The following is a 17,242-nucleotide window of genomic DNA, read 5'->3' on the forward strand; positions in this document are numbered from 1 at the left end:
GTAAGACTATGGCTGATTCAGAATGAGTGATGAGTCAGTGAAGACCAAGCCATTCAAAAGTGAGTGGCTGCCTCCTTTTTTGGATGGCCAATCTTAAAGGAACCTGACGTTCAGTGAGCAGGTGGCCGCTGCATTTTCGGAAAATCGGGCCCCTTTAAGATGTCTCTTCTTTTGCTAGCACCCAAATTCACAAGTCACTTTTTAAAATCTTGGCCGGACTATACAAACTGGCACAAACCCCAGCTCACACCTCACCTTTTTGGGGATTCATATTAGCACCTGAGGTCCAAAATCTCTCTGCCCCTGCTCTGCACCTGTGCTGCTAGCCTGCTAAATCCATAGCAAAATCAGTCAGTCCGTGCTGGGGAAAATGTCCTAAAGCACCAATGAACTAGGAAAGCCCTCTGAAATGTGAGATTTGAAGAAACCAGCCAGCAAAGCAGGTTCTGCAGGATCTATTGAGACCACATTTTGGATGTGGCAAAATATCAACCAGAGATGACCTCTTGGGAGAAAAGAGACCATAGCGACAGGAAGGAGAAGAGAATCAATATGCTTAGGTTTGAGGCAACCATTTAGGGTGACAGATTATATGCCGAGAGTACAAAGGGCACAGTTAGGGTCATTGAAAGAGTCAACGATGGTTACATGGAGAAAAGGAGTGACTGTATTTCAAAAGCTTTGGAGGAGCACCCAAAGATGATGGGCTCATCAGAACCAAACATTAAGAGGTTTGTCCATCAAGATTCCAGATTAGGGTACCATTGGGTGTAATTCATTACTGGGTGCCAGTGAAAAATCAAACGAGGAAAATGCTGAGCAAGCAAATGATAAAAACAGTGATTCACACACAACATGCAAGCACCCCAGGGTGAAGCCAGTGCAGAGAACAGGATAGATTGGGGGTGGGGAAAGGCAGGGAACAGAATTCCAAATGCCAAATCTAAGTGCAAAACCTCGATTATTTTAGCAAAATGCCTGGTTCTATTTTAAGGCTAGGAGAACTCCTAAATATAGTCCTGATCTAAGGCTCTTGGAAGTCTATGGAAATCTTTACACTGACTTCAATGGACTTTGGAGCAGGTCCCATGTGAAGTAATGTCATGTTTCACTATCACTTCCATCTCATCTTTATGTTTCTTCAGCGACACGAGCAGTTTTGTGACCGCTCAGAAGAAAGGGTCCATAAAACATCATATTCATGATAGAGTCATGGAGTTTAAGGCCTGAGAGGACCCCCAGATCATCTAGTCTGACCTCCTGTGTATCATAGGCCAACACCACCACCCAGCACCCGCATACTAAACTCAATAACCGAAATGAGACCAAAGTACGACAGCCCACAGGAGGCTAGACGCTATGTGCCACAGGCAGGGAGCAAGAGGGACTGAGGGGCACCAGTGCCCGAGGCCCCCGCAATGTCAGGGAAATGATTAAGTGAGACATACCCAGATAATCCTGGCAAGTGACCTGCACCCCACAGGCTGTAGAGGAAGGCGGAAACCCCCCCAAAGTCACTGCCAATCTGACCTGAGGGAAAATTCCTTCCCAACCCCCTTACAGCGATCAGTTAGACCCTGAGCATGTGAGCAAGAGCCAGCCAGCCATGCCCCTAAGAGAAAGAATGCTCAGTGCCACCTCAGAGCATGGACCCACCCCACCCAAATGTTACGCTATATAATATGTTATTTATTTTTATGAGGGACATATTTCCGTCTTATTCACGTTCTAAATTCTACCATTTTCCAAGTTCTGCAAGGCCCTTTCGGCAAGTATTCTTTAGTGCAATGCAAGCAAAGGAATAAGGACTAAAATACATTAATTCTGAACGGCTTTACAAATTATGAGAATTTTATCCCATGCTGCATCCCGAAGGTTCCCCCCAGTGTATACCAACATGAATAAAAGACTGACCAGGAATTGGAATTGGAGGAGGTGGAAGCGTAGGCTCTTGAGGTTCTTCAAATGATTTGATGAATCTCTTTTCAATGTCTGGGAGTGCTCTAAAATCTTTGATTATGAATGCAAGTCGAGGATCATTGGTAATTCTCTGCAACTGAGTGCCGTCTACATTCCTTGCTCCTACACCCAGGATTTTAACCCCAGTAGATGCAATCAAAGCAGAAGGTCTAGTCACATCATCCTGGGACCTCCCTCCAAGGAGGAGGACTAAATGCTGGGGGACCCCGTCTTCTATTCTGCTCCCTGCAGACCTAATGAAGTAATTCTTCACAACATAGTCCAGCGCGTTGCCAACGTTCAGTGGGGACCCTCCTTTTAGCCTCAGGCGGCGTATGGCTTGCAGAACAGCCTCTTTGGTCTTGTGTTGTTTTAAAAGGAACTCCTCGAATACAGTATTGCTGAATTGGGCAACACCAATTCTCACTTTGTCTGGCCCAACATCCAGCTGCTGAACAATTCTGAAGATGAAATCCCGAATGTGTGCAAGACCGTCTGCCCTGACGCCGTCAGAGCTGTCGATGAGGAAGATGATGTCCTTCTTATCGCCGTCCAAATCTGCAGGAGAACAAAAACGTCAAGGAGAGAGGAAAATTGCTGACATGAAAAACCTCCTTTGCTTGATCTTTGCTGTAAGGTTTCTGAGCAAACTCTTCCCAAGGATGACCCAACTCATGAGATCTCTGATGAAGCTCCATTCACCTGATAAATATAGCACATATGCTTTGTTTTTAAGGGGGAATGCTAAAATGTGCTATCTATTAAAGTGAAAATCCACCCTTTAGGCATGGGAATTGGAGTTGGTTTCTTTTGGGGGGGCGGTGTTTTTTGTTTGCCTCTTTTTGGCTTTACCTGTCAGTTTAAATTTACATCCAAAATTATAAATATATATCACCCCAAATCCTACTCTCCTGCACTCTGACTTCTACTTTTTATGCAGTCGTTTCCTTAAATGTTCCTAACCTCATTTTGGCCCCAGATTTATGCTCATTTTAACTAGAAAACTCTTCAAAGGGCTGCAGACAAGGTAAGCAATGCAGCTTTTGCCCAGAAAACCTTAGCCTTTGATATCTCCATGAAATCACTAATGAATCTCCATTCTCCTGACAGTGCGAATGTGCTGTATTTGTTTTTCAGGGGGAAATCATTTGTTGGCAGGGAAAAAATGGAAAGTTATTTGCACTTTTAGCAATAGCTACATTAACAGCAACACAAAGGCACTGGGTGATCAGACAATCTTACCTGGAGGGATTATTATGTCTCCCAGGAGACTTTGTATCTGGTCTGAAGTCAGCGTTCTAATAGGGGTCAGCAGCTTCTGCTCTAGGCTGGGTAGTTCCCGGAAGTTTCTCACTGAGAATATATACTCAGGGCTGAGAGAAATCTTTATCAGTTCCTCAGGATCCACATCCTTTGCGATAGTCAAAGGTGCGACTCCAGCTAGTTTGATTTGGCGGGCAGGGTCCTCTATGTCATCAGCAGACTGGCCGGAATAGAGCAGTATTAAAAACTGAGGGACACCTTCCTCTATGCGACTTCCAGAAGTTCTTGTAAAGATATTTTTCGATACATACTCCAGAGCAGCTCCTAAGTTAACTTTTTTGCCAAATTTGGGCCTTAATTTTCTCACAACACTCAGCACTTCATCTTTGCTGGAGTGAGCATTGAGAAGAAAGTCGACCCTGGAGTCATCACTGAACTGGACCACAGCAACCCGGGTGGCATCGAAACCCACATCCAGGGAGTTCACCATCCGTTCGATCAGACCACGGATGAAATTGAACTCAGGGGTAACAGTCTGGGAGCCATCAATGAGAAACACAACATCCTTCTTGCTGCTCACTGTCAAAAGAGAAAGAGTTCAGATGATGCACGTATGCCCAAGAGTTGCATTGGTAAATGATCTAAAGGGCAAAAGTTTAAGGCACCTGCAGATGTGCAATTACACATCATCATTTTCGGGGTCATCAGCAAGCAGCACCGTGCTGAAATTAGTTGTCCAATGAAATTGACGTGTAAGATTAAATAGTGTGGAAATCTAGTCTGCAGTCCTCATACACAACTCTGATTTACAACATTCGGAATCCAAGTGAGGCTAGACCCTGCAAGCCACCTTCTATCCCGCACTCTCACAATCTCACTTCGATACAGCCACTAATTAAAAAAAATAGGGATCACGATTTGTCATTTAGTGCACAGAGGGGAGCCTGTCAGCCCTCTCTCTTGGCTGTGTCAGGGAACAGAAGCATTAAAGCCCCTTTGCTCCCCTGCTCAGATTGCGACTCTGGCCATGTGGGGTGGAGTAATGGTTGCTCTCCTGATCTGAGTCCTCTGAGTGAAGGCCAGGGAGGGGGCTGAGAAGGCAGGAAGTCAGAGGAGCCCTGGCTCCACACCTCCCCCCTATTCACTGGCCAGACTAGCTTGCCACACACATGAGGCAGTAAACATGAGAATTATCTCTGAGCACCAGGTTCTTCTCTGGTCTTTTCCCAGAGAGGCGCAGCCCCATGCTACCCCTTACACAGGGCAGACTGCAAGAAGACCATCTAGACATTGAGAAAGTGAGTTCAGTGACACCGCCCTCTCTTTTGCATCACTAGATTGCGCTACACTTGCCATCTGAGAGTTGTTTTCCCCATTGCTGTTATTCCCAAGAGGAAGGTTTGCTTCCTGATGATGAGCTTTTCCACCCGGTTTCAGGTCAGAGCAAAGTTCTGTGCCTGAATTATAAATGTCGGAAAAATCTACATGAATTTACATGAAAATGTCAGTTTCTTAACTAAATGATCTAGTTTTCTTTTGGGGAAGCGGGGGCAGAAATTGCCTGGTCACTAAGTTATTAATTAATATATCACCCCATTTATTTATTGTAGCACTATGGTCCAGAGCCTGCATTGACTTCAGTGGACTGTGTAGACATAGCAGTCTGCCTGCATGGACCACAGGGCCTATAGATGTATTTGAATGACTGGCAGGAATTACACAGATCCTTGCAAACCCGGGTACAAGCGAGCAAATAGAGGATAAATTCGCAGGGAGATGAGGTTGGTTTTGGAGCCTTCATTGTGAATGCCTTGCCTTTCCCTCTTTGCGTCACAACCATAATGTTATTTAAACATCAGTTTTTTGTCTCTGAATCTTACTCGTATGAGCATTGCTCTGCAGACACAACAGCCAAAAAACACCTTCTCACCTGGACTGGGTGATGTCAATTCAAAATCCGGGATTAGCCCTTCAATTTGTTCCCGGGTGAGCTGAGTGACTCTCTCTGAGATGACCTGCTGTACAGTATACAGTTGATTGAAGTCCGGGATTGCAACAGCAAAGTCTGGAACATACGAGATGGTCTGCAGCTCAGTGATATCGGCATTTCCAATTCCAATGCCTAATGGCACCATGCCACCAGTCTTCAGGGCCACCGAGGGCCTTCTCACATCATCTCTTGATTTACCAGATGTCAGGAGAATCAATAGCTGAGGGACACCTTCAGCTATCCTGCTGCCAGTTGAGCTGGTGAACACATTCTTTAGGACATAGTCCAGGGCTGTACCCGTATTAAGAGGAGCCCCTCCCATAATGGACAGGCCCCGGATGGCACTGATCACATCTGCTTTATCAGTGTAGGCATTCAGAAGGAACTCGGGTTGTATGGTGTTGCTGTATTGCACCACGGCAACACGGACCCTGTCAGGACTGACATCCAGGCTCTCGACCACTCTTTGCACAAAGGCCCTCAGTGCAGGGAAACCACTTCTGGCACCATCTGAGCCATCAATCACAAACACCACATCCTTCTTCTCACTTTCGTCAACTGTTCCTGGAGACAATGAGGGAAGGGGAAGATAAGTCAGATTCTCTGTGTAAAGTAGACATGCTCTGTATAAAATGATTTGCAGAGAGAGGAAACGCTTGGGATCTTAGGTCATGTATCACAGATACTGATCCTGTTTCTTTATAGTTTACCTTTACCCAGGCAGTCAAATGCTCTTGACTAATGGACAGATGGATGGAAATCCAATGAAAACCATGTGACATCATGTGCTGGGTGATACCTACTTAGTCTGGAGGGGGCTCTATACTCTTTAGTGGAGGCATCAGCCTTCAGCAAGGGAAGACAAATGGAGTATGTAATCAGGGGGCATTTTCTCCCAAAGCGATCAAGGGTCTCTAGGGAGTGGAACACATTAGCACCAGTTGACTACTCCACATAGAGTGCCCTAGAGAGGGGTGCAAGATGGAGGAGAGACATAGGAAAAAAAAACTTCCCCGGGGAGCATTCTAACCTAGAAATAAGTAATGCTGCGCGCACACACACACACACACACACAAATTCCACAGCTGATTGGACAATGGTGAAAATATTTTTGTGACATTATTTCAACTGGCTCAAGCCAGCAAAATAAAGAAGTGAACTGAAATAAAAATGAAAAATGTTCAATCATTTTTGTGACAAAAGTAGTTGAACATTTCTAAAAGCTAAAAAAAATTGATCAGTTCTACTACCGAACAAACTCACACCAAACTTCAACACCCTGGTTCAGGCCAACCAGTAAACAGTCACTGCCTGTCAAAGACCGGATAAGGTTCATTTGGCTAGAACCTTTATGGAGGCTTCATGTTAAGTATGTTGCATTTTCCCTGTCTCCATCTGCTGGTAGGAGGCCATAATACCCATCGTCTTTGCTGGCAAAGCAGGGATGTTTCACAAAAAAAGGCATATGTGTTCACAGATGATGTCTCTATGGTACCATGCTGTTTAGAAATTTGATAATTGAATTGTTCCCCTTTTGTTATCCTTCATTCTAGTTCTGCCATTTTAATTTCCGCCGGTTATAATTGCAACTGATTCAATAGCATTTAATTTACCGGTTGATACCTGGGTGCAAAATATAAAAGCTGTTCATGTTTCATTCAAGAAGAAATTTAGAGAAATGAATCTAGGATGGCAAGCAATAGATTTATGCACTGGATTGTCGATGATGCCATGTTCCTCTTTCCCCACACCACTTTCAAGAAGAACAAAATCAGTTTTGGAAGAGAAATAGAGACGACCTTGCCCTAATTTGCTCTTAATCCAGCCAAGCACTTAAAGCTTCTCCTACTGTAAGCTCTTCAGAGAAGAGACTGTCTATGACACCATCTTTGCACAGTGCTTAGCACAATGGGGCTGCAGTCTCTGTTGTGGCCTGCAGATTATACTGTATAATATAAATCATAAACTTCAATGAGACTGCTTGTCCTAAAGGAAAGCATGCACTGAAGTGCTTTACTGGATTAGAGCTTGAATGAAGGAAAACCAACGTAGACTACCACTTGCTACATCATTATTTTAAACCTCAACCATATTGGGCCTGAACCAAAATGTACTGAAATCAGTGGGAGACTTTCCACCAGTTTCAGTGAGCTTTGGATCAGGCCCAGAATCCATTGTTTCGTGTGTAGTTCTAATTTACAACGATCATTTTGCAACGTTTTTTTTAGTCCTTTGAAACAAATTTGATACATGTTTCAATGCTATAAAAACAAAAGAAATGGTGGCTTTCCATACCTGGTCGTTGAATTTGTATGGTTTGCAATAAGCTCACTATCTGTGATTGCATGTCTCCAATTTTAGGAAGGGAATCAACTTTTAGAATGAACTCTGGAGCATAAACTATCCTTTCTAGTTGTGTGATATCGGCATTCTTGGCTGCGATAATAAAAATGACAACACCAATTCCTCTCAGGGTCTCTGCTGGTTGTTCCACGTTATCACTAGATCTCCCAGCAGAAAGCAGAACCAAGAACTGAGGAACGCCTTCTTCAATCCTGCTTCCAGCTCTCTTCACAAACAGATTCTTCACTGCATAATCCAGTGCAGCCCCCACGTTCAGTTGTCTCCCCGTTTTTATCTTCATTCGTTTCACTTTCTGGAGTGTTTCCTGCTTAGATGGGATTTGGTCAAAGGTGAACTCCACCTGGACGTTGTCGCTGTACTGAGCCACAGAGACTCGGATGGCATTCGGCTTTACATTGAGCTGAGAAATAATTTTGTGCACAAAGTCCCGGACAAGAGGGAACTGCCCAACTAGGTTGGATGAGCCATCAATCATGAATAAAATGTCTTGCTTACCCACTAGAACAAATAGAAAGAAAAAGAAAACAAGATGTTAAAACCTTTTTATGGGTCATCATGGAAACTTTACTTTTAAGGAGCTGGATTTTGATATTTAAAACGATTGAGTGATTTTCATTAACTAGAGTATCTAAATGAAAGTATCTAACTAAATGAAAAGGGATACTTTACCTATCTCCCTTTGGTCACTTTTTAATTTCATTGACTTTCCAAAGCAAAGTGGAGCATCTGTTATCTATTTGTTAAATTCCTTTTAATTTTCGCATTTCCAAACTAAATAATCTTAATCTTTTTAATAGCCCCTTCTGAATGGAGCCACAATAAAAGAACTCTGGGGAAAATATTTATATATATCAGGTTAACGTTAAACCTGACACAAATATTTTTGGAGATAATATCAGAGACTTTCATTAACTTTTAACTCACTATCAGGAATAAATTCTGTCCTCCTCTACACCCGTACCAGCCCATTGATTTCAGTGGGGTTGCAACTGAGGGTCAACTCTAGCCTTTTATGTTGGGGATTTGCTTTTTCTTTGGTTGATCTATGCTGTTCTCCACTATATTAATCTCTCCTTTTCATTTTTTGTGGGGAGCAGTAACCACTCCCGGTACGTGCGAGTTGGTCCATACAAACACCTATCGTAGGCACTAATGCATCCCAAGTGCTCGGGATACAAAGGCTACAGGGACAATTGGGCAGGATATTTGGTATGGTGGTCATAGACCCATTCTGATCTCCATTTCAGTGCTGATTCAGCAAAGCACTTGAGTAGTTGCTGAACTTTAAGCATGTTAGTGGTGACTTCAGTGGGTCAATGGATCTACCCACATAAAATGAAACACAGGCTTAATGCTTTGCTGGATCAGGGCCTTGGACAAGTAAAAAGTTGTGCATCATTCAAAGTAAACAATCAAAAGAAACAAGACCAACTTAATACAGTCAACATGAAGAAAGGTAGATATTACCTGAAGGGGTAAGTGGAACTTCTTCCACACCTCCTCTAACATATGTTGTTAAAGGACTAATTAACTCCTGTGGTAAAGCTCCCAGAGAACTGAAATCATCCATAAAATACACCAGTCTTGGATTAAATGCCATCTGCTCAAGTTCTGCCTTATCGGCATCTCTAACTCCAACACAAAACGTCAGCACTCCAGCCCGAGCTAATGCATTGGACGCTTGTTTGAATGCATCAGCAGACTGCCCTGCTACAAGCAGGACCAGGACCTTTGAAACTTGATCATCTATTCTGCTCCCACCAGCTTCAGTGAAGTGATTCGTAAGGACAAAGTCTAGTGCCAAGCCAGTATTCAGCACTGATCCCCCTTTAGGGAACAACTGCCTCAGGCGAGTAATGATATCTGCCTTGTTTGGGAATGTGTTTAAAAAGAATTCAGTTGTAGGAGTATCACTAAACTGTACTAGGCCAACGCGTACATTGTCATTTCCAACATCAAGGCCGTTAACTAGGCTCAGAACAAAGTCGCGTACAAATGGGAAGTAGGCATTTCCAACGTTGAGTGATCCATCCAAAAGAAAGATGATATCCCTTTTGTTTTGAACTGCAGTGGAGCACAGAAAATAACGTGAGACATCATAGAAAACATACCAGTATTTGTCATGTGTGCATACAGTATGCACCGTACACACATGTATACCTTGTGGGAGAGAGAAAGTGAAGGGAAGAGAGAGTTTCCAAGAGAGTAACAGCAAGAACATTATGTGACGTTATTGGATGTTTTGGTTTTGGCTTGGGCTGCAAACAGTATTTGAATGGCTCGTATTTAGAAATGGAGCCTCGTCCTTGTCTGCTGTGTAGAAAATGTATATTATTACTAATGACAATCAGAATGGTTGCATACTCTGTAGCTACTCTGGGTCAGAACCTCAGCTGGTGTAAACTGGTTTCATTGACTTTAATAGAGAAACACTAATGTACATCAGAGAAGAATCTGACTCTCTGCAGTTAGTCTCCATTACACTGGTGTGAGTGAGATTATATTTCATGAAAACTTTGGGCCTCCTATTAACACCTTATAGAAAATATGAGTTTGGTAATATGTAAAATACACTGTGATCTGAATCATGGCCAAATATAGTGAAACCAGTACCAGAGACCATCCTTATGAGACAATCTCCCATTCCGAGCGACTGCCCCCAAAGCATAGTGAGCCAGATTCTGCTCTCAGTGTAAATCTCAGAGGTAACTCCGTGGGCTCTAGTAGAGTTACTCCAGATTTGCCCTGGCGTAGCAGAGAGCATAATATGGCCCCTGGAGTACAACTTTCAGTAGAAGAGCACCTGTCTTAAGTAACTGGTTTTGGATGGTATTTTGAGTGGCCACCTTAAATATCTTTCACTGTATGTTGTGTTTTTAAGTAGGTGTTTCTCCTGGCTATATTGGGGTGACTCTGTCAGGTGCCTGTGTATCTCCACCCTCCCTAGCTCCAGAATGGCAGATTTGCATTTTGCCAACAGTGACGGACAGGAACTTCCCTCTTTGGGGACGTACTGCTTGATCCTGCACTCCTTGCTTAGGTCCAGATTCTGGCCTCTCGTATTGACGTTGCATAGTACCTGGCCCAGCCATGGTCCCCTGCAACATAGAGGAAGGTGGCATCAAACCCACAACACCAGCTCAGTCCCACTAGAGGATTCTCCCTACATCAGCATTAGGGCCTTTTTGCTCTGGAGTTGTGCAGCAAACTGCTGGTTCTCAGCCAAAATGTCACAGCTTTAAAATAGTATCTCAGCCCTTTATAGGGTTAGGAGATAGTGCTAAATCCCACTGGGAAGCTTAGGGTAAAATACTGGCCCTATTGATGTTAATGGCAAAGCTCCCATTGATTTCCATAGGGTTGGGATTTTACCCTTGGAATCTCCCTTTTCCAGTTCCCGCTTCTAGTCCTTAAAGGTCCTGTGATATCAGACTTGAAATCATAACATCCCTACATTCTGAAAAGCTGCCATTGCTTCCAGAACAAATCTGGGCCTCTACCTGGGATCGATTTGGGGGGAAATTCCACTTTTAGGGGGATGCAGGAGTCAACTTTTCTCTTGTAGGTTGATTTAAAAAACTAAGTCTGGTGTTTGAAGCTGCTGAGGGGGTTGAAATGTTAGGGGAAGTTCCCGGGAGATAGACTAATGGGCTGGAAACATGGTCCTATGTCTGAGATGAAACTGCATAGGAATGCAACACATTTATCACTTGCCTATGCAATTTATAGCATGCCTCTCTAATTGATCACACGGATGCCAACTCCACATACATATATAGGCATGTATGTAGCTACGTTCCTCTATTCTGAAGGTTCTTTTGTCAAGGGTAATGTTTGATGTCTTTAAACTTGAACATTAGAGAGGTCTATCCATTTCTCTATCTCAGGTTCTTTCTATAGGGCCCTAGTTACAGGGCATTAAAAATCAAAAGGGCAAAATTGGAACCTTTGTAATGAAATTATTTCTGCCAAATCATATAGATTAAGTTGCTCTTCTCTGTTCTCATTTGTGGTCACCATTCAAAGCCTTGATGCGAACTAATATCCTCAGATAATCTATTGCAGTGTCATACTCAGTAGTAATATTTGTAATGGGCTGTTGCAAGGGAACATTTACTTCCATACAGTGTTTCTTTATGGCTATGTTTATGACAGAGACAGAGAGACAAAGAGGGAAGCTACATTTATAAGTTTTAAAGAACAAAAAGTCTACGGACATTTTTACTTGGCATTTTGAAATAAAAATGTCAGGGTTGACATGTAGCCATGCGAAACTGTATTAGCAGGAAACATATTTTGAAAAAGCTTGTTAAATGATAGATTCTTTTTCCATGATATTCATCTTAATTAAGGACCAGTGCAAGCAAACTGATTTGTAAAATGTCATCTCTGCATAGGGAGTAGTCATTGCATTTTGAAAGGATTCTTAAAACCATACAGTTTCTCTGCACCGTGGATTATCATTTTAGTAACCTGGAGAAACTAGAAAGTGATACAGTCCTGATCCAATTTCACTTAAGTCAATGGGAATCTCTCTAGTGACCTTAATGGGAACTGAAGGGGGGCCTTATTTGTCTAATGTTTTCATGACCGGGACTGAAATGAGAGTTTAGAACATGACCCTCTGTATCTTATTACAAGAATCCAGCCTCACACTTGTCTACTGGTGAAAAATCCTTAGGAGAACCTTAGTACAAAATCTTTAGGCACATAAGTCATCTATTGAAATACATGGGAAACTGGTTCAGATGCCATTACTTAGGTTACTGTGTAAGGGTCTAATCCAAAGCCCACAGAAGTCAATGGACAGAAACCATTGACTTCAGTGGGCTTTGGGTCACACTCTAAATGGACACAATCAATTCTAGACTAGTTTTATACTCAGTTAGTTTTATAGGTGGGTGGATAATGAGAAATTTTTCTGCAAATTTGAGTTTCAAATTTGAATTTGAAAGTGAATTAGAAGTCATCAATGTTCACAAACTTGTCTGGTTCACTTTCTCTGAACGTATGAATGGTCCAGCTTTATCGTCACATGTACAATACTTTCAAATAGAATTTTTAAGCTTGCACGATCGATTGAATATCCACTGAAAGCAAATTTCAAATTGTATATTTGATTGCAATATTCAAAATTTGCTCTGTGGTGGTTAGTAACACAAATCATCTCATCGGAGATCAGAAACAATACCCCATGACTTATGTAATTAACCAGAATAGCATGGGGGGGGCAAATTTACAAATACATTAATGAAAAACCTCAAGTAACAAATGCGTTAAAGAATTTAACAACCTGTTCATGAACATTTTGCAAATGGAAAAGAAATTTAACTGAACTAAATGTCCATTGTGGATGATTCATTCATCTCTACTAGGTATAAAATAAGAATTGAGAACTATGTCAGCTACATCTCCTTTGTTAAATGTGTATGGTTACCTTGTGTTATTTCTTGAATAACTACTTCTCCCGAGATTGTTTTTATAGGTGTCAGCACTTCAGAGAAAATGCCTTTCATAGCTACAGTACTGAAGGCAGCTGAAGTGAATGCCAAGTTTGCTTCCTGGGCAATTGCTTGAAGTTCCGACTGATCTGCATTTCTGGACCCGATGGTGAGAACCACAATTCCATTCCTTTTAATCTCTGCTGCTGGTTGGGCAACGTCATCTGTGGACTTACCACCAGTAATGAGCACCAGCATGGGCAGAACACCTTCATCACTCCTGTACCCTGCAGAACTGGTGAAGAAGTTTTGCCTAACAAAGTCCAATGCCGAACCTGTATTGAGTGTCGTACCACCCATTGACTTCAATCTCCTAACGGTACCGGTGACATCTTTTTTATTCTGACTGTCACTAAAATAGAACTCAGGTTTTACAGTATTTGCATATTGTGCCACAGCTACTTGGATAAGGTCTGGTCCAATTTCCAGCTTTTGGATGATTTTGACAATGAATTCACAGATTGCATCAAACTGGCTAGTTCCCAATGCAGTTGTGCCATCTATCAGGAAGACTATGTCCTTCTTGTTCACTGCAACAACTGCAATTAACAATATACAGATATATTGTCAGTGGAAGTGCTCAATCAACAATGCTTATTAATGCAACATCAACCATTGAACAGGCTATGTGACTTCTTGTTTGCTTGAAGTAAGTGTTACTGTAGTTTTACATGCCTCTTATGGATACTTTGGTTTAGTGTCATGAACTTCACTTCCTTCCCTTTTAAAGTGCTTCCTTTCAGAACATTTTCCCATTTTCTAATGTGGGATTGCATTAAATTCCACTATAATATGATTGATTATAACAATGTCTCTTTCTAAATCATGGGAAAAAGTTAGAGAATGTCAAAAGCTAATCATAATAAAATTGCAAAATGTATTCTAGCACAGAAAAAACACACACAAATGAAAAATCTTCATGGTCTTCAATGGGCTAGAACAGTGGTTCTCAAACTAGGGGCTGCAGGAAGGGCGGCCAGCACGTCCCTCGGCCCACACTGCTTCCCGCAGCCCCCATTGGCCTGAAGTGGCGAACCGCGGCCAGTGGGATCCGTGATCGGCCGAACCTGCGGACACGGCAGGTAAACAAACCAGCCCGGCCTGCCAGGGGCTTTCCCTGAACAAGCGGCGGCCCAAGTTTGAGAACCACTGGGCTAGAACATAAACTGGTGTATTCCTATTGGCTTCAGTGGAGGCATGCTAATTTACATCATCTCATCCCATGTGTCTCAAAATAGTTATGCTCACAAAAGCAATTAAGTAAAGAACAGTTCCCACTTATTCCACATACCTGTTCCCTGTGTGTCTTCATGTCCTGTCTGTTTCCTTAACTAATAAAACAAGTTATTACTGTTCTTCGCTCAGCACAGCCAGCACAGCTATGGAAAAGGGTGCTGGATTCTATTCTGGCTTGACTAAATTTTAACTGCCAAATCTTTTTAGGGATGTTGAGGTAAGAAGTAGAAAGAACACAACTGGATTTTCAAATCCCCAGTTGAGTCTGAAGGGCTGGTAATTAGAAAAAAAGTTGGTTGTGCCATACTGGAATCAAAACGCCATTATATTTAACACAGAAAATGTAGGCACTGGATAAATAAATATTAACATGGTTAATAGGCATTATGATAAAATATGATGATATGTAGACACTATCATAAATAAATATTAATTGCATCATTTGTGCATGTGAATATTGCACAATCTTCATTTAACTTTCAACAATATTACCCTAGAAGCCATAATAAGAAAATCAACAATTATAGGATGGGGCGAAGGTATTTTTCAATTTCCACATTCAGCCTTAACTGACACTTCTTTTTACAAATTCTTGGCTTCTCTGGGTGACAGTGAAAAGCAATTTATATAGGAGCACTGGAGGAATTTTTTCCATTTTTTTTTTTTAAATCACAGTGGCCACGATGTTCAAAAGTGACTAATGATTTTGAGGGCTTTAATTTCAGGTGCCCAACTTAAGATGCCTTATAATGGCTGGATTTTCCACAAAAGGCTGGAAGCCAGACTCCTCTACGGGGTCACGAGTCACTTTTGAAAACCTTGTCTAGCTTGTTTTGTATGTTTTAGGCTAACTAAGGCCTAGTCTTCACTTACCGGCTGGTCGGCGGCACGCCATCGATGTTCTGGGATCGATTTATCGCGTCTGGTTAAGACGCGATAAATCGATCCCGGATCGATCCCGGAAATGCTCACAGTCGGCGCCGGTACTCCAGCTCGCCGAGAGGAGTACGCGGTGTCCGACGGGGGGAGACTTCCGTCCGCGTCTGGACCGCGGTAAGTCCGGACTAAGGTACTTCGAATTCAGCTACGTTATTAACGTAGCTGAATTTGCGTACCTTAGTCCGAAGTCCGGACTAAGTGGGGACCAGGCCTTAGAAAGAAGGGTACAAGAAAAGTACATTTTACAATACTCTCTGTGATGTGGCTGGCTGGTGAAAAGCAATGTGCCACCTTAAAATACTCTTAGGAGTTTGATGCTCTTATGGGGCAAAATCAGTAATCAGGGCCATTGCGGTGATCAGACTCTGTGCCGGAGCAGAAGGCCTAAAAAGCAGTGGAGTTGATGCACTGGCAGGCAGGCTGTGGGAAGGCTGTTATAGGGATTCAATACAGTACTCCATGCGCACAATACAGGTTGCCGGGGTTCTGTCTGTGGCAGCATGCGCTGGAACTTTGGCCAATGGTTCCAGACTATGTTGTACTTGTAGTACAAGACAGCTGAGTAGTGGGAGTACAGAAGTAATAGCCTCTACTACAGCTAATGGGTGGTAGTAGTAACTCTTCTAGGCTATTAGTGTGGGGGGGAGGAAATGGCAGTCCTTGAGCCCATCAGCGAGCCCCTGCCCATTTATTCTGACTTTGAATAAGACTAGCATTTGGCCTTATATCCTTTCTCAAGCACAAGCCTGTGATTTCAAAGACTCCAGTGGGAGTTTTGCTTAACTAAGGACTGCATGATTTGAACTACATTAAAGGGTAAAGCCAAGGTTCTGCCCACAACCCTCCCACCTGCTCACAGATGGGAGCAAGCAGGCAAATAGCTTTATTCCTGTGCCCCTGGGCCCAAAGTTAGGGGGGGTGCAGGTAGGGTGACCAGATGTCCCAATTTTATAGGGACAGTCCCGATATGTGGGGCTTTTTCTTATATAGGCTCCTATTACCCCCCAACCCCTGTCCCAATTTTTCACACTTGGTATCTGTCAGCCTAGATGCAGGAGTTCTTACTCTATCTATGCCAGTGGATAATCCAAGTCACAATCTATTTCTAACTGCCTAGGCTTCCCCGTTTAAAAGGATGTTGCTAACATCAGCTGCCAAAGTTAAGCTATTCACATACCATTCATTAGTGGTTTAACCTCAGCCACTTTCCAGAACCTTGAATAGTTTCCAAACCCTTCCAATATTTGTTCCCCCAGCAGCCAGTTTTGTTTCCTCATCAGTTTCCCACTGGAGAGGGGTGCCAGGCACAAAGCCAGAGGTTTGGATGTGGGAAGGATGCCAGCTTAATAATAAGGCTTGTTAAAACACTGATTTGTGTCCTCCAGAAAGATGCCAAAAAGTACCTCTGGGCTTGTGAGCAGCTAGATATCCAAACATGGAGGCCCTGAGTCCTCTTTTAACTTTATATAGAAGTTAGTGTGAATCATCCAAAGAGTTTGGCAGGCACAAAAGTGACCAATAAGGCATAAGTCTTTGTTAATAAATTATTGCCATGGTCAAATAATACACTACATTTCCTCATAAAACAGGAATGCAGGAACTACAACCAACCCCTCCTCCCCCCGCCAAAAAAAACCTCCAACAACACTTCACCACAGTGCCACTTTCAATGGACAAGATTAAGACAAAACCATTTCTTCCAGATAACTTAGGGGAGGTTAGACTCTTAGGCCTGGTCTACACTTGCGGGTGGGGGGGTGCGATCTAAGTTATGCAATGGCAGCTACGTGAATAATGTAGCTGAAGTCAACGTACTTAGATCTACTTCACTTCACCGAACTGGAGTACAGGAGTCGATGGAAGAGCGCTCAGAGATCAATTTATCACGTCTAGACTAGACACAATAAATCGATCCCCGCTGGATCGATCGATGTCCGCTGATCCGGCCGGTAGTGAAGACATACCCTTAAAGTCTGATCCAGGGACCACT

General features: G+C 42.9%; 1 protein-coding gene across 1 annotated transcript in view; it reads right to left on the reverse strand.

Annotated features, from left to right (window-relative positions):
* The window catches only part of COL6A3 (collagen type VI alpha 3 chain), a 110,829-nt gene that overhangs the window by 58,967 nt on the left and 34,620 nt on the right, over window positions 1-17,242 (reverse strand). Inside the window, 6 exon segments of the mRNA XM_008175628.4 lie at window positions 1,915-2,517; window positions 3,202-3,801; window positions 5,153-5,776; window positions 7,508-8,074; window positions 9,044-9,640; window positions 13,014-13,616. Coding sequence (XP_008173850.2) covers window positions 1,915-2,517; window positions 3,202-3,801; window positions 5,153-5,776; window positions 7,508-8,074; window positions 9,044-9,640; window positions 13,014-13,616 — 3,594 coding nt within the window.

Source organism: Chrysemys picta, chromosome 11 (genome assembly GCF_011386835.1).
Source record: "Chrysemys picta bellii isolate R12L10 chromosome 11, ASM1138683v2, whole genome shotgun sequence".
Taxonomy (NCBI): domain Eukaryota; kingdom Metazoa; phylum Chordata; order Testudines; family Emydidae; genus Chrysemys; species Chrysemys picta.